This window comes from Lemur catta, chromosome 5 (assembly GCF_020740605.2).
Source record: "Lemur catta isolate mLemCat1 chromosome 5, mLemCat1.pri, whole genome shotgun sequence".
Lineage (NCBI taxonomy): Eukaryota > Metazoa > Chordata > Mammalia > Primates > Lemuridae > Lemur > Lemur catta.
Window position 1 is genome coordinate 7,424,022 of NC_059132.1, and position 25,432 is coordinate 7,449,453.

At 52.9% G+C, this 25,432-nt stretch overlaps 1 protein-coding gene across 6 annotated transcripts; it reads right to left on the minus strand.

Annotated features, from left to right (window-relative positions):
- Positions 1 to 911: 911 nt before the first annotated feature.
- Positions 912 to 25,056, minus strand: ARAP3 (ArfGAP with RhoGAP domain, ankyrin repeat and PH domain 3). 6 transcript variants are annotated; one of them, XM_045551073.1, is made up of 33 exons: positions 24,990 to 25,056; positions 22,820 to 23,327; positions 22,651 to 22,712; positions 22,441 to 22,552; positions 18,345 to 18,548; positions 18,140 to 18,209; positions 17,771 to 17,891; positions 17,497 to 17,681; positions 17,318 to 17,424; positions 16,869 to 17,068; positions 16,704 to 16,789; positions 16,395 to 16,577; positions 16,103 to 16,238; positions 15,363 to 15,479; positions 14,769 to 14,916; positions 14,562 to 14,664; positions 12,452 to 12,671; positions 11,672 to 11,735; positions 11,284 to 11,447; positions 8,557 to 8,769; positions 8,207 to 8,312; positions 7,104 to 7,251; positions 6,750 to 6,818; positions 5,837 to 5,911; positions 5,625 to 5,739; positions 4,022 to 4,150; positions 3,806 to 3,939; positions 3,493 to 3,575; positions 3,359 to 3,394; positions 3,168 to 3,231; positions 2,920 to 3,057; positions 2,655 to 2,693; positions 912 to 1,793 (listed from the first exon to the last, which is right to left on the minus strand). In XM_045551073.1, exons 2-33 carry the CDS (start codon positions 23,308 to 23,310, stop codon positions 1,323 to 1,325), a joined length of 4,593 nt encoding a protein of 1,530 aa, XP_045407029.1. In that variant the 5' UTR covers positions 23,311 to 23,327; positions 24,990 to 25,056; the 3' UTR covers positions 912 to 1,322. The 6 variants fall into 6 exon arrangements, with proteins under 6 accessions (XP_045407029.1, XP_045407034.1, XP_045407032.1 ...); XM_045551078.1 differs by having other exon boundaries at positions 22,820 to 23,295; positions 24,990 to 25,036; XM_045551076.1 differs by lacking the exon at positions 24,990 to 25,056 and adding an exon at positions 24,108 to 24,712 and having other exon boundaries at positions 22,820 to 23,295.
- Between the last annotated feature and the right edge of the window lie 376 nt (positions 25,057 to 25,432).

Genomic DNA, 25,432 nt, shown 5'->3' on the forward strand with positions numbered 1-25,432 from the left:
GAGTCACTGGACACCTGGACGAAGATGCTTCTGACGGAGGGAGACCGAGCTGGTCCCAGACCTTTTCCCGATTCCCGCTGAACTGGAAAAGCCAGCGTGAGCAGGGTGAGAAAGACGCCTGGAGCGCCCAGAGGAAGAAAGGTACATCCTGGGCCCCACTGCAAACTAAATGATACCAGCAAGTAGAGCTGGGAGGACATGCGCCCGGGGCCTTACTGCCCAGAAAGCCCCTGTCATCTTTAGGGTCTTCCCTTCAGGCACCCCAAGATCTACCAGCCTCAGAACTGAGGATCTTCACCCCGTTTCCTCATCCTCCTCACATAAGGTCCCTTGGCCCAGGCCCCTGCCCTACAACCCTGACATGGCTCAAAACTCCACATTCACATATTCAGCTACCCATTGACAACTCCACTAGTGATACTTTTCCTCTCGAGAAGCTCCTTCTCCCAGCACTCCACTTGGCTCCCCGCAGCTTCTTTCCCTGACTTTTCAGTTCTTCACAGAGGCCCTCCCCAACCGCTCTGTCTAAAGGCCACACAATCATTCTCAAGCTTATCACTTTGGCTTCGTTTCTTCACAGCACCAAACTCACTTGGTTTATGTGTTTATTTTCTGTTTTCTCTTTCCCCTCTACATTGGGGGATCCATAAGAGCAGGGACCCCATTTGTTTTGTTCATACTATATCCCCAGACCTGGCACCAATTAGGTGCTTAATACATATTCATTGAATGAATGAATGAATGAATGAATGGTAGCCTTTTGGTTCCAAGGTTTATTAATAGTGACCCATCCATTTTGGTTCCCCCCTTGTCCCAGCCCCCAACCCCAATCAATCTTCTCACTCTAGGGCTTTGGTGTAGTCCAAAAATGTATGAAGTGGGATAGGATAGACTTGGACATCATCCAGGCCTCTGGCTTCCAAACCATTTTTTTTCTTTAAGCAGTAAAACCATTTCTTTAGAATCCAAAATCTCTCATAGAACCCCTACATATCAAATATATTGATATAAAGCAGGAGCTGCCCTTGTTGCGGGAAAATATGTGAGGCTTACAGCTCTGAGAAACGCAGTTTGATGTTCGCTGCTCTCCTTATTTCAGTTCCCTTATGGTACAGATGAATGGGCTGAGGCCCAGAGAGGGGCCATGACCTGCCCTGGGACACACAGCCTTTGGAGCCATCAGTCCAGTGCTCCTTCCATAGCACCACATTGGATTGTGGAATGTTTCCAGCCACGGAAGAAGCAGCTCCCAGCAGTGTCTGCCATGGTAAGAGCTTCTGGGTCTTCTGGGTACCTACTCTCTCCGATTGACGGTCCTAGGGTCATGTGAAGGGCTGGCTGGAGGGTGAACTGGAAGTGCAGGGGGATTGGGTAGGGAAGCCAGGTGTCTTTGTTGGAAGGCCAGTAGGGCTGGGAGATTGGGGGCTGGATGGCTGGGAAGGACTTCCTGGGCCTGCAATAGTCTCTCCCTTCCTCAGGATGAGACTACTGAGCTCCTGGAGCAGCTGTTCCTCCAGGGACCCCCGTGCCTGGGGACTGCTCTTTGAAGGGGGGCCTGGAGGGGGCTCAGGTGGCCTCTCCTCCCAGCCCAGGGTGCTTGCCTTGGAAAGAAGGGGTTGATCAAAGGACTTCTGGCTGGTGAGGGGGGTCTCTGGCTTGTCTGTCCACTCCTGTGTGGTGGAGAAGACAGTGGAGGTGTCCTGGGTCAACTCAGAGAAGTCCCCTACTTCCTCGTACACTGGCTCCTCCAGCTCCTCTTGCTCCTCCACAGACCCCTGGGATGACTTCATCGGCTAGATGGGAATAGGGTAGCAAGAGAGGGCACAGAGTTAAAGTTACCAGATTATTAATCACTAGCATTTTGTTTTTCTTTAGAGACAAGGTGTCATTCTGTCACCAAGGTTGGAGTACAGATCCTAGCTCAATGTAACCTCTAACTCCTGGGCTCAAGAGATCCTCCTGCCTCAGCCTCCTGACTAACTAGGACTACAGGCACATGACACCATGCCTGGTTAATTTATTTTATATTTCATAGAGATGGGGTCTCACTATGTTGCCCAGGCTGGTCTTGAACTCCTGGCCTCAAGAGATCCTCCCACTTTAGCCTGCCAAAGTGCTGGGATTACGGGCATGAGCCACTGTGCCTAGCCTAATAGCTAACATTTATTGACCTCTTCTTCTGGGCCAGATGCTGCAAAGTACCTAGTACATATGATATTGGAACAACCTCGTGCAGTGGATTACACTGCAAGAGAGTGAACTGAGGTGCCAAGAGGTTAAGTAATTTGCCCAAGATCACATAATGAGTAAATGGTAGAGCTGGGGCTTGAACCCAGGTCTGTCTGACTCCAAAATGCATTCATTTAAATATTTTCCTTTTATTTCACAGATTATGGGATCCCTCTCTCCTTTTCTCACCACATCCTACCATCCCTCACTTGCCTCATTCTTTCTAGCTTTCTCTCTCTCTCTCTCTCTCTCTCTCTCTCTCTCTCTCTCTCTCTCTCTCTCTCTCTCTCTCTCTCTCACACACACACACACACACACACACACATGCATACCCTCATCAGGAAAACCCAAGGAGCACACCCGGGCCGGCAGCACAGAGAACACAAGGCTGACAGGCACACAGCTGGAGCAGGCACAGTACTCACAAAGAACATGGACAGGGTCCTCCGGTTGTGTAGTCGCCTCTGGGCACAGGTGGGATGGGGATAAGGGGAGGGAGAGACACAAAGACACAGTGAGGTCTGGCAACAGGAGGCCAAGGTGGGGAGTGGGGGCACAGAGAAGGCAGAAGGGAGGGGAACAGTGAACAGAGGGGGGCACCAGGCTGGCAGGCACACCACTCCCTTCTGCAATGTGACAAGGGTAAAGGCAGGGATCACGTGGGAGTTGGGGCAGGCTGGGGTATCTCACCAGGGTCTGATTGGCAGAGAGGAGGGTGGCTCCACTGTCATCCCCACGGATGGGCAGCAAAGGCATAGTGCCAAACTTCTGACGGGCGAGGTCAGAGGAGGAACGGCGTCGTAAGACCACTGGCTGCTGGTCATCATGCTGGCAAGAGGGTGAGGGATTGGCACTGGTGGGCATGGGAGGTACCGAGGGCTATAGCCAGGCCCCAGGGGGATCACAGACCCAGCTCTCAGCCTTTTCCTTCCCCTCACCTGGGCTTTAAGGATGCTGGTGGTCCAATCCCACATCTCATCTTCATCAGTGCAGGACAAGTAGCTGGGTGTAATCAGAGTGGAATTAAGGGGAGAGAGCGGGTCAGAGTTACAGGAATGGAGGATGGAGAGGAGGAGGAGGAGAAAGGACAGGGTGGGCCAGAGGAGAAGCCAGGCCAGGAGGTACTCACAGGTGCATCTTTTCCAGTATCAACGTGAAGCCCCACCTGGGAGGCAAAGAAGACCAGTGATGGGGTAGTCAGAAAGGCCAGGGTGGGTAAAGGCAGGAAAGCCCTAGAAGTGTGGGCTGGGGAAGGAAACTCACGCTGTTGGAGGCTTTAACTTTTTGCGGATTCCCAGGTAGACCTTGGCACCTTCTAGAGGCCACTCCCTTTCTGGTTTAGAGCTCTGAGAACATAAACAGAGTCAGTGAGGGTGAGAGATGAGAAAAAAATCATGATTAATGAGATCAAGAAGTCATGGAAGCACTGGGGTATGTGGTCATGCTCAGAGAGGTCAAGGGGTCAGGGAAGCAATGAGATTGATGAGTGTGGGCTGTGGAACCAGAGGGTAAGTACAGTCATGGCTCCTCCTCCATAGCCACCCAGTGTCCCATGTTTCTGACCCTAGGGCCTCACCTTCTTCTCCTTGAGCAGCAGTAGGCAGCGGCCACGCAGCAGAAAGAACCTTTCCTGGAAGCGGCTTCCCAGCAGGCGGGGAGGCTCCTCACGGCACCGCAACAGCCCCACCCGAGGGCTCTCACGCCGGACACCTGGGCACAGATGGGCAGTGCTGGGTGGAGGGTCCTGGGGGAAGTGCCTGGGGGTGGGGCTGGGCTGAGGAAGGAGGCTCACCTGTGAAGAGGCAGCTGGCCTGGGCCAGGGAGACTTTTTTCAAGAGCAGGGAAGCTGAGCAGGGCTCTGGGAGCTGGCACCATTGTAGGGCCTGCTCTAGCACTTTTTCCTTGGGGTGCAGTGGCCGCTCTTAAGGGGCAAGGTGGGGGTAGATATCAGTCAGAATATCCATCCTAAGCTTGGAGCCCCCAAGTCATCTACCAATCACTCATTCATTCATCCATTCAACTGTCCAGCCACATTTTAGCACCATCTCTACGCCAGGCACTGTGCTGGCCGTGGGATACAGTGGTGAGTGTGATAGGCTTGGTCTGCCCTCACGAAGTGCACAGTCTCGTCAGGAGCAGACAATAAATAGGTAAACAAATAACTGCTTTCAAAGAAACAAGAAGCTGAGAGAGAACAACAGGACAGCAACCAAGATAAGGTAGGCAAGACCTTTCAAAAGTGGCATTCGAAGATGAGACTCAGAGATCTGAAGGATTAGGAAGAGCAAGCCATGCTAAGATCAGGAGGTAGTAGATTTAAGCATGACAAAATGTAAAAGCAAAGGCCCTGGATCAGGAAAGACGTATTTGGGGAACTAAATAGCCAGTGTGGTTGCAGTGAAGAGGACAGATGTGAGAATAGACAATGCGAGTTGAGGTCTGAAGAATAAGCAGGAGCCAGACAGTCAGGGTCTGTGGGCTACGACAAGGAATTTGAATTCTATTTTAAGTTCAGTGGGAACCATTGGAGGGTTTTGACCACAGGAATGGTGTGATATGATTTATGCTTGAAATGTTCATTTGGCTGCTGTGTGGAAAACAGATTCCAGGGAGGAAAAATGGGAACACTGTCTAGCTGTTTGCTTTCTGGGGCCATTTTCACAGTTAATGTTGGGAAACAGATAATGGTGACTTCAACTAGGGTGGTAGTAACAGTGGAGGTGGAGAGAAGTGATAAATTCTAACAGAGTCAACAAGACTAGTTGATGGGTTGGGTATGAAGATGAAGGAAAAGAAAGAGTCCCAGAAGATTTCCAGCTTTCTGGCCTTAATAACTGGGTGAATTATGGTGCCATTTATTGAGTTGGGAAAAACTAGAAAATGTCCTGGGCTTTGTGTTAAGGGAAGGGGCTAGAAATTGAGTTTTGTCTTAGAAGTTTCAAGTTTCAGTTGCTGTGAGAAGTGGAGGTGCCATGTAGGGAGCTGGATATGTGAGTCTGGAGCTCAGAGGAGAGGTTTAGGCCAGAGATAAAAATCTGGGTATCACCTTATTAATGGCACTTAAAGCCACAGGAATGGATAAATTCATCTAAGGAGAAATGTAGATAGAGAAGAGAAAAGGGCCCAGGACTGAGCCCTAGGTCCCACCAACCTTTGGAATGTGGGCAGAAGAGGAAGAGAAGCCTCCTTTGAGGTTGAAGGGAAACCAAGAGCTTGTGGGGTTTTCTAAAGCCAAGAAAGAAGAGTATTGCTAAAGAGGGAGTGGGTCAGCTGTGTTGAATATCCCCTCACATGGATGAGTAGAGTGCCCACTGTATTTGGGAACATGAAGTCATTGATGACCTTGACCATACAACCATACACACACACATGCACACACGCATGGTCATACTCACCAAGCTCCCCATGCTCTCGAATCTCAAAAGTCACCCACAAGTCTGTCCCAGCTGCTGTCCCCCGCATCTCCAGTACCTGGTTAGTCAGCTCCTCTGCAGTCAGGGTTGGGGACACCTGGGGTCAGAGCAACGGCAGAGAACCCATGCTGGTCAGGCTGTTGTCCTTGCCCCTACCATCCTCTCATATCCCTTTGAGTCCCCTCAGGACTGACCTTCAGGGTGACACAGTTGTCTGGGAGCTGCTGCTCTATATAAACTTCCATGATGAGGTCTCCAGCCTGGGACAGCTGAGGAGAGGGGTAAAGAAGTCAGGAGGACACAGGAGGACGTGAAAAAAATCAAAGAGGATTCCTCATGTGGCTTGATAAGCACTTCCCCCCACAAAGATCTCCCAACCCTCACCCCCAAGGTCTCTCATGGCCTTAAAAGGGAGAACTCCAGGAGTGGTGGAACTGCATCTTTAGGCTGCATGTGTGCTTCCGGGGGCAGTGGTGCATATAGGTTGGGAGGACAGGTTTGGAGTCAGACTGCCTGGGTTCCAATTCTGCCACTCACTACAGTGTGACCTTGAATATGTGACCCTCTGAGCCTCAGTTTCTTTGTTTGAAAAAATGGGACTACCCTCTTTCATGGAGTTAGTTGTCAAATGAGATTAGAAGTGCTTAGAATATAATAATTCCTCAGCTAATGTTTGCTATTGTAGTCCTTATTATTATTCTCCCTGCTTTCACTTTACTAACTCTTCCTTGGATCTCTTACACTTAAATGTGAGGTGCTGCTGCCACCATTTTGTAGTGAAAAATCCTCATGGCGGTGAATGACATCACTAAAGTGGTGGAGCAGGAGCAATCTGGCCCTACTTTCCCACACAGAAAACCAAAAACTATCCAGTGCTAAGATTATCACCAGGAAGAATCCTCATAGTGGAACAAATGCAGCGAACCCTAACCAAACCCCACTCTCCCAGCACTGCTCTCCTGGGGTTGCCCCTGTCTCCCAGGAGCTGAGGCCCAGTGTCCAGAAGGACAGGCTGAAAAGGGAACTTCCTCAACTGGGCAGAAGTTTAGCTTCCTATCTGGATGTCTCCTCCAGCCCGGCTCAGGAGTCTGAGTCTAGGTAAATTACCTGAACATCCTTCCAGGTGGTGATAAGACTGACCTCCAAGTCAATCTGAGCTACCTGGTCAGAATCGATCTGTGAAAGAGCCAAAAGGGAGTGTGGGGTTGCTGGGGAAGAAGAAAAAGGGCAGAGCTCAAGCAGAAGGGGATCTGCTTAAGAGGGCTGGAGGCCCAAGGAACTAAGAACCAAGGGGACGAGGATGTTGGGAGTAAGCTCCTGGAGCCTAGGAGGTGGTTTCTGATAAAGAGGGCCATCAGAGGCCTCGGCTGGGGGGCTGCTGGGGTGGGCAGGATACAGAGTGTCTGGGTCCTGCAGGGGTAGGGGAGAGGGGTTGTAGGTCAGGGGTCGGGAAAGCCTTACATCAAAGACAGAGACGTAGCCATCGATGAGCTCCTGCAGCACCCGCACCTCGTGCTCCCCCCGCCCATCTGTCTGGAACACGCTGGGCGCAAACAGCAGGGCCAGGTTCCGCGTGCACATCTGGTTTAGAGCCGCACACTTCTGCACCCTGCAGAGGAGTGCCAGGGGCATGAGGAATGCAGCTTGTGCTCACCCCGTTACATCCATTCATTCAGCAAACACTTACTGACTCTCTACGGTATGCCAGGCCCTGAGCTAAGTGCTTGGGATACAGCAGTGAGTACAACAATACTGGCCTCAAGGAGCTCCCAGTCTAGGGGAGACAGATAGGCATGCATCGTTCTAACTATAGCAGGGGTCAGCAAACTTTTTATGTAAAAGAATACATAGTAAATATTTTAGCCTTGCAGGCCATACAGTCTCTGTCATAATTCCTCAACTCTGTTGTTGAGGCATGAAAGGAGCCATAGAAAATTTATAAATGAATGAGCGTGGCTTTATACTTTATGTACAAATCCTTATTTACAAAAACAGGCAATGGGCTGGATTTGGCCCGTGGGCCTGTAGTTGACCAATCCCTGTAATACAGCATAATCAGGACAACACAGCCAAGGGTTCACCCCAGAGTCACTCAAGGCCTGTCACCCTAACAGACTGGAAGGGTAGATCTGCATCTTATTCATCTTTATATTTCTTAGGTCTAACCCTTTACCTCACATAGAACAATAAAATAATACTGATTGCTAACCATTTCTGAAGGTTTACTACATGCCAGGTGCTGTACTAAGAATTTTACAAGGATTATCTCATTTAACTCTCATAACCTATGATGTAGATACTACTCATTATGTCATCTTCTTTTTAAAAATGAAGAAACTGAGGCTCAGAGAGAACAGATAACTTACCCAAAGTCACAGGTAGAATGATGGGGCCAGATTAAAGCTTAGGTCTGCCTGACCCCCAAATCCATTCTCTGAACCTTTATTCTACAACACCTTCACTTAACAACTGTTAGTGGCACAAATGAATGAGAAAGTACAGGGTCAAATTGAGGTGAGGAAGGGCCAGGAAGGGAGCTCACAGGGCGGTCTGACCATACTGACCGATACAGATGCCCAATGAGGGTGGCCAGTGTACGGCGGTTGACCCTCGGCAGGCAGCCAATCACTTCTTTGTATTTCTCCAAGCGCTGATCCTTCTGGGGCAGCTCTGGGGATGGAACGGAGGAGGGTTGGAGAGAATCCAGGAAGGGACAGTGGAGGCTGGAGTGGAGGGAGAAATTTTTAGAGAAACAAAGCCAGGATGGATGTATCTTTGTCCCTTTCCCACTTCCCCCTGAGCCAAGTCTCCAGATGATCCCCCAGGGTGAGAATGTTGGGGAGAGGGGCTGCCCAATCGTGGATTCTAGTTGAGATCCTGGTTGGGCCTTGGTTCTTAGGGATCTTGGGAGTACCAGCAGCCTCCCTCCAGCGAGGCAGCAACCGTGCAGAGGTCACAGGGTCATCGAGTTCACGAAAGAAGCGTTTTAGTGTGTCGGTGACGTCCTCCACAAAGTGCTCCCCTGGTCGGAGCTTCACTGACCGGGCATCCCGACGGAACTCAGCCAGGAGTCTCAGGCTGCGGGCACGAGCGCCCCCTTTCCGGTATACGCCCTCCAGCCGGAGCCCTGAGAACAGCCAGCCGCCCCTGGTCACCACCGTGCAAAGACCTACCACCACCCACCACAGCCCATCTGTGACCCCCTATATGGAATGTGGCTGTTGGGGGAAAGGGGGTCAGAGAGGAGGAGATCTGTGCCTCCAGGGTCTTGATTCGCAGGACCCTGCTGGAGTCCTCATCCTCAGAGAGTCCTTCCCTGACCTTACTGTCACACAGCATCCCCCATCATGCTATATCTCCTCACCACTTTTATTTTTAAATAGCACTCTCTGAAATCACATTACAGTCAATCTTCATTATACGTGGATTCCATGTTTGCACATTCGCCTACTTGCTAAAATTTATTTGTAACCCAAAATCAATACTTTTGGCATTTTCACTGTCATTTACAAACATGCACAGAGTGGAGAAAAATTTGAGTCCCACCCCACTGTGCATGTTCTCAGCTCAGGTCTCATACTATAAACAAATGTGCTTTCACAGTACACTTAGAGCCACATTTTTCATATTTTTGTACTTTTGGTTGGTGATCTCACTGTTTAAAATGGCCCCCAAGTGTAGTGCTGAAATGCTGTCTAGTGTTCCTAAGCATCAGAAAGCTGTGATGTGCCTTACCGAGAAAATACAAGTTTTACTCAGGCATGAGTTATAGTGCTGTTGGCCTTGAGTTCAGTGTTAGTGAATCAACAATATATATTAAACAAGGTGTCTTTAAGCAGAAAAACACATAAAACAAGGTTATGTATAGATCAGTTGATGAAAATGTAACCAGAGGTTCGCAGGAACCTAACCCTATATTTCCCCTGGGGCAGTGATTCACTGTTCACTAATCGTTTGCAGTAATTTTATGGAATATAACTACTGCAAATAATGAGAACTACCTATATTTGTTTTCTTATTTATTACCCATCTCTTCCACTAGTCTGTGAGCTTCGTAGGACCTTCCCTGTTCACTGCCTTATCCCCAGTGTCTGGCACACGGGAGCAGCTCAGCAGATAGGATGCTGAGTGCACAGTGGTGGTGCAGGGACCTTGGAGGGGAGGGAACACTTTCTCCAGGGCTTTCTCACTGGGCCGCTGACTTAATTCCTCCTTTGAACACAAGGTAGGCTGAGAAGAGGACAGGGGTCTAGTGAGTGGAGAAGTCCCTGAAAGAGGTTATTGCACAGCATGGAGAATGTCATTAGCCACTGACTATCCATTGTCCATAACTGGTAAGCACAACTATTTGTAGGTTCATGGAGGTGCATTTTTTTCCTTTTATAGTCAGCCCTCTGTATCCATGAATTCAACCAAACCGTGGATCAAAAATATTTGAAAAACAAACCAATATAAAATAACAATGTAACAATAAAAATAATACAAATAAAAAATACAGTTGGCCGGGTGCGGTGGCTCACGCCTGTAATCCTAGCACTCTGGGAGGCCGAGGCAGGTGGATCTTCCGAGCTCAGGAGTTCGAGACCAGCCTGAGCAAGAGCGAGACCCCGTCTCTACTAAAAAATAGAAAGAAATTATCTGACCAACTAAAATATATATAGAAAAAATTAGCCGGGCATGGTGGCGCATGCCTGTAGTCCCTGCTACTCGGGAGGCTGAGGCAGTAGGATTGCTTAAGCCCAGGAGTTTGAGGTTGCTGTGAGCTAGGCTGATGCCACGGCACTCACTCTAGCCCGGGCAACAAAGTGAGACTCTGTCTCAAAAAAAAAAAAAAAAAATACAGTATAACAAGTATTTATATAGCATTTACACTGTATTATTATAAGTAAACTAGAGATGATTTAAAGTACACAGGAGGATGTGTATAGGTTATATGCAAATACTACACCATTTTATATAAGGGACTTGAGGATCTGTAGATGTTGGTATCTGTAGGGGTCCTAGAACCAATTCCCCATGGATACTGAGGGATGATGGAAAACCTCCTTAGTTTTCTTGAGTTTTCCTTCTCAAGAGTTCAGCCTTCTAAAGAGGGCTCACAGGGGTGATAGATTCTGTTTGGTCCTTACTTGGGCTGGAGAAAAAACTTACGAAGAATTCTGGGGACCACTTTACAGCTGACCGTTTTTGCCTAGAATACTTCCCACACAGAATAATTCTGCTCAAACCTTCAGGGATTTTGCTGCACAGCTTGGCTCTTGACTCATAGCTGCCCTCCTCTTTGTCACCATGGCTCTATGTCCTCAGCTGCATTTCCAGTGCTGGTCTCACCCTCCATGCCCACGCCTCAGTAACAGCTACTTCTGAACACTTACTACCTGCCAGGCCCTGCGGTCAATGCTTGACACGTATTATCTAACTATCATGACCATCCTGGAAAATGAGGACTGTTAGCTGCACTTTACAGATGAAGGAACTGAGGTTCAGAAAAGCAAAGCAGTTTGCCAAGAATCAAATGGCCAGTTGTTGTCAGGCAACTGTCTCTGGAAGCAATGCTCTTCCAGGTGATTCATCCTCCACCCTGGCTGTGCCTATGCCCTCCACCCCAACAATAGCTCATTATTAGCCAGTGCCCACTCACCATGCTGGGTGACAAAACTGATGCAGGCATCCACGATGATGGGGATGTCACCCCGGCTCATTTGCTGCTCCTGCAGCCCTGTGCCGCCCCCACCAGCCGCCCCTCCAATGGCTGCATTCCATGCTGAGAAGTCCAGCCGGCCCTCCCCCTGCAGATAGAGGGTCCTAAGACCAGAGAGGCCTAAGTCAGAGTCAGCTCCAGAAGGTCCTCTGACAGGCCCAGGAGCACAGGGAGCTGATTTCCCAGAGCCACCAGCAGGGGTCAGCAACACCCAACCCAGATCATGCCTGAACCGGGGAAGCAACTTGGAGGAAGTGAGCAGTGGTCCAGCAGGCAAGGGTGGAAAGTGTGGGCTGAACTCCAGAAAGGGGGAAGGGACAATATTTACCTTCCTGTCTCCACCAGGACCAAATGTTCCTTCTTGTCTGGGGTGTCAGCTGCAGGGACCACACCTGGGAGGAGAATCATCAGACGTTATCATCCTCATCTTCATCACAGTGACTACTAAGTGTTTAAGGTACATAGGTGCCAGGCTAGGAGGCTTACAAACAATGCTCCATTAACTCCCGTGAGTTATGGACTACTATGCCCATTTCACAGGTGATACATTAAAACTCAGAGAGATTATGTATTAATAACTTGCCTCAGATTACTTGCTATAGAATGGCAAAGCTGAGCTCAAACCCAGGTCTCTTGTTTCCAAAGCCCTAAAACATTATTCTACATTGTTCTTGTTTTAGGAGAAAGGAGAGCAGTGAGGGTACCCAGTCCCCTCCCCGAGTCCCCAACCAGGAAGTTACTCCAAATAATAATAACAACAATAACATATAACATTTACTGAGCACTTATAAGATGCCTCCTGCCAGGTTCTATGATGTTTAATATGATTACCTTATTTGAACCTCACTACAGCCCTCTGAGGAAGGTCTTATTACTGTGCCCATCTTAGAGATGGGGAAACTAAGGGACAGAAAGGTTAAGTAACTTGTCAAAGGACACACAGAAAGGAAGTGATGGAGGTAGCATCTAAATCTGGGCAGTTTCCCTTCAGAGCTTGTGCCTAAAGCCACTACATTCTGTGGTTTCTCATAGGGACCCCCAAATAAAAAAGGTCCACTCCCACTCACCCCCATGGCCAGCCTTCTTCCCTGGCCCCACCCCTGCTTACTGATCTCCTGCAGCCTCCGCAGATGCACCATGTCCTCGGGGGCGGGGGGGCCAGGGCCCGGCGCTGGACACAGGAACAGGTGGTCACCACGAAGGAGGCCAAACCCTGACAGCCAGAGACCGGGGGCCAGGGCTGTATGGGAAGGGGACCGCAGCCACAGACGACCGAGCCGCAGCAGCCCAGGGCCCAGCAGCTGGTGACAGCTCAGCGGGGAGAACCACTGCGGAGGCAGGGGAAGATGGGAGAGAGGGGGGCGGGGAAGAGATAAGGGTCGGAAGAGAGAAATGAGAGTGAGAGGGGTAGGGAAAAGCAGAGAAAGACATGAAGAGAAAGCAGAAGGAAAAGAACAATGAAAAGTGATGGGGAGAGAACAAAGGAGGAGACATGAGATGGGTGGAGAAAGACAGGACAGAAATTCAGTTCAATTCAGTTTGCTCCGGCCAACCCAGAGAAGACCCCTGTGTGGCAGCCTTGTGCCTTCACGGGGCAGTGGGGGTAAGAACGAATCCCCATTCTTTACAGCCCAAATGCTGCCGCTGAACAGTGGGGATGCCCTGGGAGAGTCCACCGCCAGCGGCAGGGGAGCGCGTCATGGAGGGAGAGGTGTGTGAGGTGGGCCCTAGAGCAGTGCTTCACCTTTACCTTCACCTAAAGGCCCGGGGGTTTTTCCCTTTCTTTTTTAGAAAGAAAGTTCCAACCTGTCACTAACCAACTACTGCACTTTTGTTAAAAACAATAAAAATGAACTGCTAGAAAATTAAGATGAAAAAACAAAGACATACAAAGCCCTTAATTTTTATAATTAGATTCAACGCATAAAATTACTGTCAAATGACTATGAAAGATTCTGAATGCTTACTCTCCAGTTCTGCGCTTGTCCTGTCACGGACCGTAACAAATGGTCCATGGACCAGGATATGGTGTGACAGTCTTCGCACCACACTTGGGGTAACGCTGCCTTAAAGGAGAGACCAGGCTTTTGGAAAGGGTAGACGATAGCAAGAGGAGACTTAGACCTGGCTGGGAGGGCACGACAGAGCCCTGGAGGGAAATGGAGAGAATGTGTCAGTGCGAGTTGTCGGAGGCCTGGGAGAGCGGGGTCAGAAGCCGGAGGAGTGGGGCGTTTCCTGCGGAGGAGTGCCAGGTGCCACACACAGGACCCGCTGAGGCCAGCAGGCAGCCTCAGACTTTGGAAATGGGAAGCCACTGGTGACCTGCAGGGTAGCAGTTCAGGAGAGAAGGGGAAGACGAGGGCAGCTGCAAGGGGTTGCGGAGGAACCGCAGGCCGCACACAGCTTTCTGAGAAGCTACCAGGAGGGAAAGGAGGGTGCCAGGGTGAAAAGTTGAAGGTAGAGCAGAGCCGAGGGAAACGCCGTGTTAGGCTGAGAGACACTGTCGTCACCGCCATCATCACTGCCATCATTATTGGTTCAACACCCACGTATCGAGGGCTTGCTGTGTGTGGGCCTCACATGTCACGGAGTCCTCAGCCCTAGGGGGCAAGAGTCTTTTACGCCCACTCTACAGATGCGGAAAAGCTCACAAGGCTGAGAGTTCTGGGACTCACATCCCGGGAGGTTCGACTCCAGGGTGTGAACTTTTAATTGCAGGAATGGGAAACAGGAAGGAGATACTGGCTTGTCTGGGAGTGGAGAAGCTGGGACATGGGAAGATAGCTGTGCCTCGGGGCCTGCTGGAGAGCTGGGGGACAGAGGGAGGGTCGAAGGGGTCCGAGGCAGCTTCTCTGTGGGGAAGAGGCCTCGGCACAGTGGGGTTTGAGGCATGGGCCTTGGAGACAGAGGCCTGATTTTCAGGCCTGTGCTCTGCTGCCTCCTAGCTCTGTGACCCTGACCAAGTGACTTCATAATCTCTGAGACTTAGTTTCCTTATGTGCAAAATAGTAATAATCCTTACCTGAGGGGTGCTGTGAAAATTAAGTGAGATATTGAGTGGGCAGTGCTTAACACAGGGCCTGGCACAGAATAAGCGTCAGTCACCCTTAGCTGTTAGTGCAAGTGCTGGCAGTGGCTGCAGGAACAGGAGAGGACAGGATGGCGGCGGGTGGGGCCCGGGAAGCCCCTGCTGCTGTGGAGGGGTCTCGCTCTCTCACCTTGCCCATGGCACTGGTCCAGGCCTCCAGGCTGTCAGCTCCCTCTGTGCTAAAGTGCTGGATCCTCCCCCCGGTGAGGATGAGCTCGAAGGAAAAGGGGAACCTGGAGAGAAGATGAGGTCAGCAGGGAGAATGGCGGCCATCGAGGGGCAGTTGGGGTGGGGACAGGGGAGAGAAAAGGGGACACTCAGAACGGGATGCTGTTACCTGTCGAGGTCACCTGGGTCAGTGGGTGGGGGGCTCACACCCAGACATACAACGTCCTGGGGCTGTATGAGGCTCAGGGGTTCAGGGCTGTTTTCCGACGCAAACATTTCTAGAGCCGCTCCCAGCACACACCACAGGCGGGGGGGAGCTAAGGCAGAGAGAGGTGGTCAGGGGGCAGCAGACCTCTGCCCCTACTGTCATAGCTCCTGTGGACAGACATCTATTCTATGCCAAGCCCTTGCCTGTATATGATCCCACGGAATCGTCACAATAACCCTATGAGGTGAATATTATATCAAGTCTTGTTTTGCAGATGGGGAAACTGAGGCTCAGAGTTTGAGTAGCTTGCCCATGTCACATACGTAGGAAGTAGCAGAGCTGGGGTTTGATCCAGACAGGGTGGCTTCAGAGCAGAGGTTCTTAACTATCACCCAGTGTTGCCACCTGGCAAGGTATCTCTCCCCCCCAGCACCCCAGCCCTAGGGCATGGCCCCACTTTCCCCTTCCAGCCCTTTCCTCCCTGGCCCTCTGCGGTGCACTCACACCCACCCCACTTTCTGCCCCTGTGTGCTCCCCTCCCCGGCGCCCCCTCACCATCCCGGCCCCTGCGAGGGGGTGGGGGTCCAGCTTTGCTGCTGACGGAGCCACAGTACAGGAAGCCGCTGTAAGTGGCAGGCACCACCACCTCGTTGTACACACCCGGGCAGGGGTCTGCAAGGGGAAGGAGAAGTAATCACGCCAGGCCTGACCCTCTCTGGGGAAGGGGCTGAATGGAAGACAGTAGGCCCCACCTCCACTGGCAGCATGGCCAGGTACAGCCCAGTGGGACTGGATCCCTCACTGCTCAGACTGGAAAAGAGAATGGCAGGGGGTGACAAGACAGGGAGGCCTCTAGCCCAGTCCCTGCCCCCTGCCTCTCCCAACCAGCCAGCCAACCCGGCAGTTAGCTCTGGGTGGGCACCCCAGAGCATGGGCCATCCTGTGAGCATCTCAGCCCCTGTGGCCTGACCCCTGGACAGCAGCATCATTAAGCTGATCTCTTCTTTGAGAGACCAGACTGTCCCCAGGGAGATGAGACCTGACCCATGGGTTGGGCCTGTCAGGGGTGGACCAGCACTAGCCCCTGCAACATCCAGCCCCACCGCAGGCCATGACCATCATCAGTGATCTCATGACATCAGGAAATACGCCCTGGATCTGAGGGGCTGGGAAACTGCCTAGGCTGGGCCGTTGTGATGGACCAGATGACAGGATAATCGGGGGCCCCTGGAAGAACCAAATCACAGGTTGGGGCTGAGAAGACAGAAGAGAGTGGGAACACTTGGGGGGATGACCTGGGGGTAGGAGGCCAGGGAAGCTGCCGTCGAGGGCTGCGTGGGACCAGGGCTCCTCGCCCTCGGAGGCCTCGACACAGAGGAGCTGGGCCATGTTCTTCAACAGGTTGGGTCCTGCCACAGCTGCACACAGTGCCTGCAGGGAGGGAAGGGCCTCTGTCAGCCCCAAACCCAGACTGAGAGCCCTGGGGACAACCCTCTGATCACCAAAACAGCCCCTACCACCCAAGTCTAGGCATTCCAAGTCAGAGATTGCCCCCGCCTCCAATCAGCCCCAACCTGTCCCTCCTACCTGGAGAAGCTGGCTATGATCTGGATACTGAGGGTGGGGCTTCCGGAAGAGACCCAACCGGTACTTTCGGGAGATGAACTCTCCCCGGGGACCAGGGGTGGAATCTGGATGCAGCCCCTCCCCTGGGGGCAGCGCCCCTGCCCAGAAGCGGTTAGCTCGGTCATTTCCCAGGACAATGAACAACTGTAGGATGACAAGAGGCAAAGGCAAGTGACAGGAACTCAAGGACCCTGTCCCCAAGCTGGGCCCAAGGCCTGCCTTGGATGCTCTCTTCCTCCCCTCCCACCCTCTCCCTCTTCAGAGCCTCACCTGTACTATCTCATTACTCCAGACACTGGTGTCCAGCTTCAGACTCTGCACCTTGGAGATCCCGGAACCCAGGGCCCGGTGCTGCCCTGTTAAGGTGTAAGCGGCATGTGGCATGGCCCCAGCCCCCATCCCGCTCCCCATCTGGGCTTGAGACCCAGCCCTCACCTGCACACTGCTTGCAGATGACCACCCCCAGGTTGACAGCAGCCCAGTCTGGGCGGGAGGCCCCACAGTCCGCACAGTGCCGGTTCGCCCGATTGGACCAGATCTTCTCAGCCACCTCGTAGTCAGACAGGGTCTCGGTTACTGCTTCCTGCAGAGCGGCCGCCCAGCTCTGCCGAGCCCCCCCAGACTCGGCTGTGAAGCTGAGGGGTGGACAGCCAGTCCGTGGGCATGGACCTCCCCCCGTGTCCCATCCCACCAACCATGCCTGCAGGAGCCACCACAGGCCACATCTGGGCCAGCTCAGACCCTCCTCGCATCTTGATCCTGCTCGCCGGACTCCCATTAGTGCGAGACCACTGACATCCTACTGAGGAGGCTTCCAGCCCTCCGCACCCTTAGGCCTCCCCCAAAAGTCCCACAGGCTTGCCTCCCACCAGCCCGGGCCCCACCTGAAGCAGCGATGGGGTGTGAGCAGGTCGAAGCTTCGACTCTTGGTCTCCCGGACACTACAGCCTTGCAGTTCGATGAAGCAGATGCCAATGCCCAGAGAGAAGGCCTGGGGGCAGGGGGCCATGAGGCGCCAGCATGGACTAGACCAGGCCCCTCAGCCCCAGCCGGGCCGCCTCACCTGCTCGCTCTTGTACAGTGCCAGCTCTCCGGGGCTCAAGGCAGCAAACACCTTGGCCTTGTGTCCTCGCAGCTCCAGCATACCCGTGCGGAGGGGTCGGGGTGGATGGGGGGGCCGCGGGTGGCCCAGGAGGCGCTGCTCCTTCAGGCAGGATTGCAGAGTGGAGCACCACGTGTCCCGCTGGGCTGGTGGGGGACAAGGAAGCAGGTCAGTGGGCTGTGTGCTCACACAGCCTGCCTCCCTCCTGCCCTGACCCAGGGGCCCTGGCCCTCACCCTCGCTCTCTGTGCGGAACACGAACACCCTCTGGCCAGTGATGACCTGGAACTTGTTGTCCTTGCTGCCACGGGTCATCTCAATGGCAGTCAAAGGGATCACACCCTTGGGGAAGGGGTCCTGGAGAGAGAGCTCAGTGACCCATGGGGAGAGGAACTGAGTCATGTGTGCTGAGCACCAGCTTTTATGAGCTCAGCACTCAATCCACAAGCGGTGGGTACAGCTGCTAAGCCAGCTCCTTTAAATGTTGACATCAGTCATGTGGTGCCCACCCCCCACCTGGGGTTTTTTTCCTTCCAAAACTGAGCATCCCCCAGCCCACCTTCTCCCTCTCCCTAGTCTCCACGGAGCATCTGATTGTCCCCCACCTTGTCACTGCCAAAGTACATCAGACTCCTCCCGTTGAACTGCACAAAGCGTCTCTGGAAGACATAGTTTCTGAGGAAGGAAGCGGCCAAGGTCAGTGTTGGGGTTGCATGGGGTTGGGGGATCATAGGGTCTGGGAGCACTTGGGATCTGCCCCACCCCCACCTCCCAGCCTCCCTCCTCTCCCTTCCCTTCCCAGCAGCCCACCCCTGAGGGGAGAGCTTGTCTAGCCAGCCACTGAGCAGGGGCATGGGGCGGTCTGCCGTGGAAGAGAAGCTGGCATAGGGTGAAATGAGGTCATCACTGGTCTCCTCTGTGTCCAGGGTGGGTAGTGAGAAGGTAGAGTCCCCAGGTAGCTCGAGGCTGGCATAGCCAGTGTCCTCCCGTGCCTCTGGATCCTGCCTGCTGAGCCTTGTGGGGGCCAAGACAGGGAGGGACACACATTAGACACAGTACCCTGCACCCCCTCTTTGTAATTCCTCCATCCCCACCCACAGCACCTCATAGAATGCCGGGCAGGTATGGGATCTGCTTTTCCAACAGCGGAATAGGGAGGTCGGGAACCCAAAAGATTAGCATGGAGCTTCTTCCCTGAACATACTTGGAATGTTTATAAGGAAAATTTCAGTCTGTCTCCTCTGCCATTAATATTACTTGGGTGGAAAAGTTGGGGAAGGGCTGTGTAGATGGCTCCCTGCAATGCTGCCCATAGCTAATTGATATATCTTATTGGATCTTCCTCTAAAAAGTTCTTGACTTTCTTTCCCTGGGCCAAGTTCCCATCAGCTCTCAGCAGGGTGATGTGAATTGCCTAACTGGTCACCTGCTTTGTCTCTTGCCCTCCCTCCCACAATCCATTCTCCCATAGCCGCTGGAGTGCTCTTCTAAAACTACAAACAAGACCATTTCACTCTCCTGCATGAAACCCTTGAATAATGTCCCATTTTTTGCACTTAGGCTAATCCCATAATCCTTACCATGGGCTGCAAGGACTTGTACAATGAGACTCAGAGCTACTCCCCTGGACACTCTTTTTTTTTTTTTTTTTTTTTTTTTTTTTGAGACAGAGTCTCACTTTGTTACCCGGGCTAGAGTGAGTGCCGTGGCATCAGCCTAGCTCACAGCAACCTCAAACTCCTGGGCTTAAGCGATCCTACTGCCTCAGCCTCCCGAGTAGCTGGTACTACAGGCATGAGCCACCATGCCCGGCTAATTTTTTTTTGTATATATATTGTTAGTTGGCCAGATAATTTCTTTCTATTTTTAGTAGAGACGGGGTCTCACTCTTGCTCAGGCTGGTCTCGAACTCCTGACCTCGAGCGATCCACCCGCCTCGGCCTCCCAGAGCTAGGATTACAGGCGTGAGCCACCGCGCCCGGCCCCCTGGACACTCTTGTGTCACCCTGACGCTTGCTTACACCACAGTCCAGCTACATTCTCCTCCTTTCAGAGCCGTAGCACGTGCTGCTCCTTCTGCCTAGAACATGCTTCCTTCCACTCTTCCCCGGGCTGTCAGGTCTTGGCTTGTGTCATCAAAGGCCTTCCTTAACCACCCTAAGTAGATTCCTCTATTGTTCCCTATCACTTTCCAGTGGTTCTCAGCCTCAGCAACACAAAAGCACTTGGGAAACTTTAAAAAATACCACCAGTACCTGGGCTCCACACCAGACACTTAAATTTGAATCTCCGGGAGTGGAGCCCAGGCACCTGTAGTTTTAAAAGTTCCCCAGGCTACGGTACAGCTAAGGTTGAGAACCACTACTCTATCCTATTTGCTCCCCACTTCACCAAGAAATTGAAGCAATCAGGTAAGAACCCCCACAGACTCCCAGCGCCACATCTACCCAATTTCACGCACATATTCTGCCTTCCTCCTGTGACTATAATAAACACCCCTGTCTAAAGCCAGACCCTCCTCTGTGCACTTAATCCTATTCCTCTCACCTACACAAAGACATTGCTCCAGATTTCTCCCCTTTCTCTCCCCTATATAGCTAATTATCTCTCGCTACTAGATTATTCCTGCTCAACTACAAACCTATGTAACATTCCATCTTATTAAAAAAGAAAAAACAACTTTTGTCTAGACTATACTTCCACTATCAACAATCATTCCAACTCTGCTGTTTGCAGAAAAACTCCTCAAAGACACTGTCTATACATTTCTAACTCCTCTCCTTCCATTCTCTCTTAAACCCACTCTGATCAGGCTTTCACCCCCAACCCTCTGCCGCTGCACTTGTCAAGGTCCCCAGTGACCTCCACCTTGCCAATCCAGGGGTCAATTCTCAGTCCCATCTTAGCAGCAGACCTCTCAGCAGCACATGACACAGTTGGCCTCTCCCTCCTCCTCACACACTTTCTTCACTTGGCTCCTGTGATACCACATTCTCCTGGTCCTCTTCCTACTTCATTAGCCATGTTTTTCCATCTGTTTATGCTGATTCTTCCTGTTCTCCCAAATCTCTTGATACGGAAGCGCACCAGGGCTCTGATCTCGGTCCTCTTGATCTACACTCACAGCTGTATACACCCATCTAAATGCTGACAACTCCCAAATTCAGACCTCCAGCTCAGACCTCTCATCCAAACTCTAGATAAGGCTGCTCATTACCTCTTCCCAGATGTATAACATACACCTGAAATTCAACATGGCCGGGTGCGATGGCTCACACCTGTAATCCTAGCACCCTGGGGGGGCGAGGCAGGAAGATCACTTGAGGTCAGGAGTTCAAGACCAGCCTGAGCAAGAGTGAGCCCCACCCTCCACCCCCCACCCCCATCTCCACTAAAAATAGAAAAATTAGCCGGGTGTGGTTGTGCATGCCTATGGTCCCAGCTACTCAGAAGGCTGAGGCAGGAGGATCGTTGGAGCCCAGGAGTTTAAGGTTGCAGTGAGCTATGATGACACCACTGCACTATGGCCAGTGTGATAGAGTGAGACCCTTCTTAAAACAAAAAAAAATTTAACATGTCCAGAGCTGAACTCAGTCTTCCCCATCTCAGACCACAGCAACTCCTTAAGCTTTCGGTTGCTCAGAACAATGCTGTCCAACAGAAGTCAATGCGGAACACATATGTAATTTTAAATTTTCTAGTAGTCACATTAAAAAAAGTTAAAAGAAACCAGTAAAATTAATTCTAATAATATATTTTATTTAACTCAGTATATCCAAAACATTTACATTCTGGTATGTAAACCATATAAAAATTACTAAGACAATTTATATCTATATCTGTGACATTCATCCAGCATTGCTTTTTACATGCTACGTCTTTGAAATCTACTAGATGTTTTACATCTATACCTACTAACCACATGGCATATGCTCAGTAGTTACATGTGGCCAATGACTACCATACTGGACAGCACAGATTCAGACTGAAAGCCCTCAAAGTCTTCCTGGACTGCTCTTTTCCTCTCACACCCCAAGTTAATTTGACAGTTTGCCTTCAAAATATAGCCACTTCTCATGTCCACCACCATCACTGTACTCTGAGATCGCTCAGCTCGATTGCAGCAGTGATCTCCCAATTGGTCTCTCTGCTTCTGCTCTTGCTCCTACAGACCGTTTCTGACACAGCAACCAGAAGAATCCTTCTATAAGTCAAGCCCTCGCCAATGGCTTCCCATTTCACTTAGAGTAAAAGTGAAAGTCCCTGCAAGGTCCTACCCGACCTGGCCCCTTTCACCTCTCTGACCTCACCTCCTACCACTCCTCCCACCCCGGCCCATCTGCCCCAGCCAAGCCACCGGCCTCCTCACTATTCCTGGATCCCCCCTGGGCACAAGCCCTCCTTGAAGGCCTCTATTCTGGCCCTGCCTGAGACACTCTTCCCCCAGACATCTTTATGGCTAACTCCCTTTCCTCCTTCAAGTTTTTGATCAAATGTCATCTTCTTAATGCTCCAATGACTCTTAATGAAAACTGCAGCCACCCCATATTGCTCTCCCAGCCCTCTTACCCTGCTCTGTTTTTCTCATGGCATTTAATACCTTTTAACATGCTATAATGTATAACTTATTATGTTTATTGTTACCTATCTCCCCAGGAGGGCAGGGATTTCTATGTGCACTGATCTATCCCAAGCATCTATATCTGGCATGTGATAGCTGCTCAATAAATATTTGTTGAAAGAAAGAATGAAAAGCATATCTCCCAGTGTTTCATTATATATCCATTATTCTGTCTACTTGTTTTATTTCCTGTCCATCCCACTGAGTCACAGCTGCCTGAGGGTGGCACCGGGCTGTTGTAGTTCCCTCTTCTTCCCATCACCACCCTACTGAGTACTCACGCACCTGTGTTCAGCCCTGTCCTGACAGGCACTTCTGCCCTCTTTTCTGTCAGGGGCCCCTGGGCCCCCCACAGGCTGGACACCATAGTACAGGCAACCAGGATCCATGATGTGCACTGGCAGGACGAGGAGAGGCAGAGGGAAGAGATCAGGAAGGAGTGTCTGAGGTCCTGAGGGCACTGTCCCTCTCCCTCCTAACAATGAGCCCACCTACCTGTGCCTGTTGTAGGCCTGAGGGCAGGGGTGGGGACAGCTGTCTGCAAGTTGTCTGGGGCCCTGTGAAGAAAGGTCTCTTGGTTACTAAGAGAGAAGGATAAGCCGGCTCCCCTGTACCTGTTCCCCCTCCCCCAGTATCAGACCCCTGGAGAGCCAACCCCACTCACATGTCCTGGGCTGTGGGTGCCCCGCCTCTTAAGTCCAGGCCGAAGTAGATGGCATTGGGCATCATCTCCACAGTATTTGGGGTTGAAGGCTGCTCAGGGGAAGAGGTGGGGACAGGAGGGGACCGTGGACTGGACTCTGAGCTCAGCCCAGCCCTCTGGGTGGTGGCAGGGCTGCTGAGCCCACCAAACACCGTCCTGGGCTTGGGCACGGGCTTGGTGGGCTGGGCTTGGGGTGCTAGGCTGGGGGATGGCTCCATGACACTGTTCAATTTGGGATCCAGGGAGCCCTCTGCAGTGCCTGTCTGCAGCAGGCGCAGAATGCGTTTCCGGTGCCCTGTGGCACTGATGCCCAACTGCCTCAGCTCCTCGTGGCCCAGACCCTGGGCTGCACCCGCTGTAGCCAGGCCGTGCCGCCGGAACGTGTCTGCATACTGCTCCAGGTGCACCGTAGCCAGCCACACAGCGATGTCCAGGTCCTGAGGAGCAGCCATGGGGGCTCAAGCCATTGCTGGGGGGAGGGGCAGGGTGAAGGGAGGGCTCAGGCTTTGCTTCCCCCTCCCTGCCCCAAAGTCTGAGGCCTGGAAAGGGGGACCAGCCTCCAGTCTTCCTCCAAAGAAAAATGGCCAAAAGCCTGTGATGGCGGGGTGGGGAGGAACCATCCCAGAACATCAGAAAAGGCTCTCATCACAGGAGGGTCCCTTCATTTGCAGTTGAGAAAATGAGGCCCAGAGAGGGGAAGGGTCTTGCCCCAGGCTCACAGCAAATTGTGCTAGGGTTGGCCTCCAAGATCCTGCCCACCCTGGGTCTGGGTCAAAGCTCTGCCCCTGCCTTAGTGCACACCCAAGTGAGTAAGTACGGGACCAGATGCTGGGACTAGATGCTGGAACCCTGCGGGTGAGGTAGGAGCGCAGGAGGAGGGGCCAACGGTTGGCCAGGTCCAGCCTGGGCATGAGGCAGGGAGAGGGGCAGGCTAGGTGGGAGGGAGATGCAGACCCCATTCCCACTGGTTTCCAGGGCTGAGGCGCGGGCTTGCTATCCCAATCCTGCCTGCTCCCAGTTCCTCCTCCCCTTCCACCTATTGTCTCTGCTCAGACTTCCTTCCTGTCCCTTCAGCCCTGGCCGCCCCCACATCCTGCCTGCCTTGGTCAGGCTGCCCAGAGAGCCCTAACCACCCCCAGCGTGTGGGATCCTGGCCCTGGGTAGAGGCCGCTTGGGAATAGGATGGGCCGAGAGACATGAGGGGCCGCAGGCCAGGGTTACTCCAGGGTCTTCTCCACTCTCCACTCACCCGCAGCATGTTCACACGGGCGCGAGCGCACACCCTGGAGGGACTGAGCAGTGTGAAATGACATCCTCCACCTCTGCTTTCTCCAAGCCTTCCTTTTCTGAGCCTGCCTTTCCCCTGCCCATTCCCTTGGGCTCAGGCCTCCGTGTTCTGTCCCATTTGGCCACCCTGTCCCTGACGCTGGTCTATTCCCTGGACCTATCTCTGATTCTGCCTCCCCTGAGTTTTATCTCGGCCCTGTCCCTATCCCTGCCCCACTCCATCTCTACCTCTAAATCCATCTTTGTCCCTTCCCTTGTCCCACCCTGTTTTGCTCTGTCATTAGCCTGTCCTTGCCTCAGTCTCCAATTCTATTATAACTAGGTCTTAAGTGGTCTGTGTGTCTCTGGCCACCTCTGACCCTGAGCGTCTGTCTCTCCGCATCTGCCTGCACAGCTTTCTCCGCGTTGCTCTTGTCTTCGGTCCCTGACCAGGACTCCCTCTCCGTCCCAGCATCAGTTTCTGGCCTCCCTCTACCTCTCTCCGGCCGAGCCCCATCCCTAAGCCAGGACCCGGGTGCTGAGCCTCGGGGCCTGACTCAGGGCCGGTTTCCCGGTGACTCAGGCCCGGCTCGAGGGCACGGGACTGGGAGCCAGGAGGTGCTCGCCACCGGACAGGAGCGGTGGGGGCGGGCCGGGCTGTGGCGGGCAGCTCGGACCGCGACTTGGGAGGGGCGAGGAGGGAGGGGGCAGAGGCCGGGCAGCTGGAGGGAGGGGCAGGTCGCGGCGGGGAGGGGGCGGAGGAGGGCGCCGGAGTGGAGGGGGCCCCGGGAGCCCACGGAGGCCCACGAGGAGGTGATGGGGAGGAGTCTGGGAAGCAGGGGCCCGGGGGCGCGGGGGTCCTCACCTCACGGCGCGGTGGCCGTCCGCTCCCCGGTGCCCGCCGCGCTGTCTGAAGCTCCGGGCCGGAGGCGCCGGCCCCGCCTCCCCGCAGCCCTCCCACGACGGGGCCGGCCCCGCCCCGCGCCCCGCTCCCTGCGCGGGGCCCCGGCCACGCCTTGTGCAAGCGCTGACCTTCAAAGGGTTTGGCCTCCTTACCCAACCGCCACGCTTATCTCGGGGTCTGCCCCGCTCTGCCCTCTCGCAGGCCGAGAGCGGGACCGGGACACAGTTGGGGGCCGACACAGCTTTAGGGAGAGGGACGGAGAGGCAGAGAACAGGACGCAGATTGGGACAGAGGTAGAAACTGCCACAGCGACAGGGCTGGGGAGGATGGCTTTGCATCCCCTCTAGTCCTGCCACGGGGGAGGAGAAGGCGGGGGGCTAAGCCCCCAGGGCACCTCTCTCACT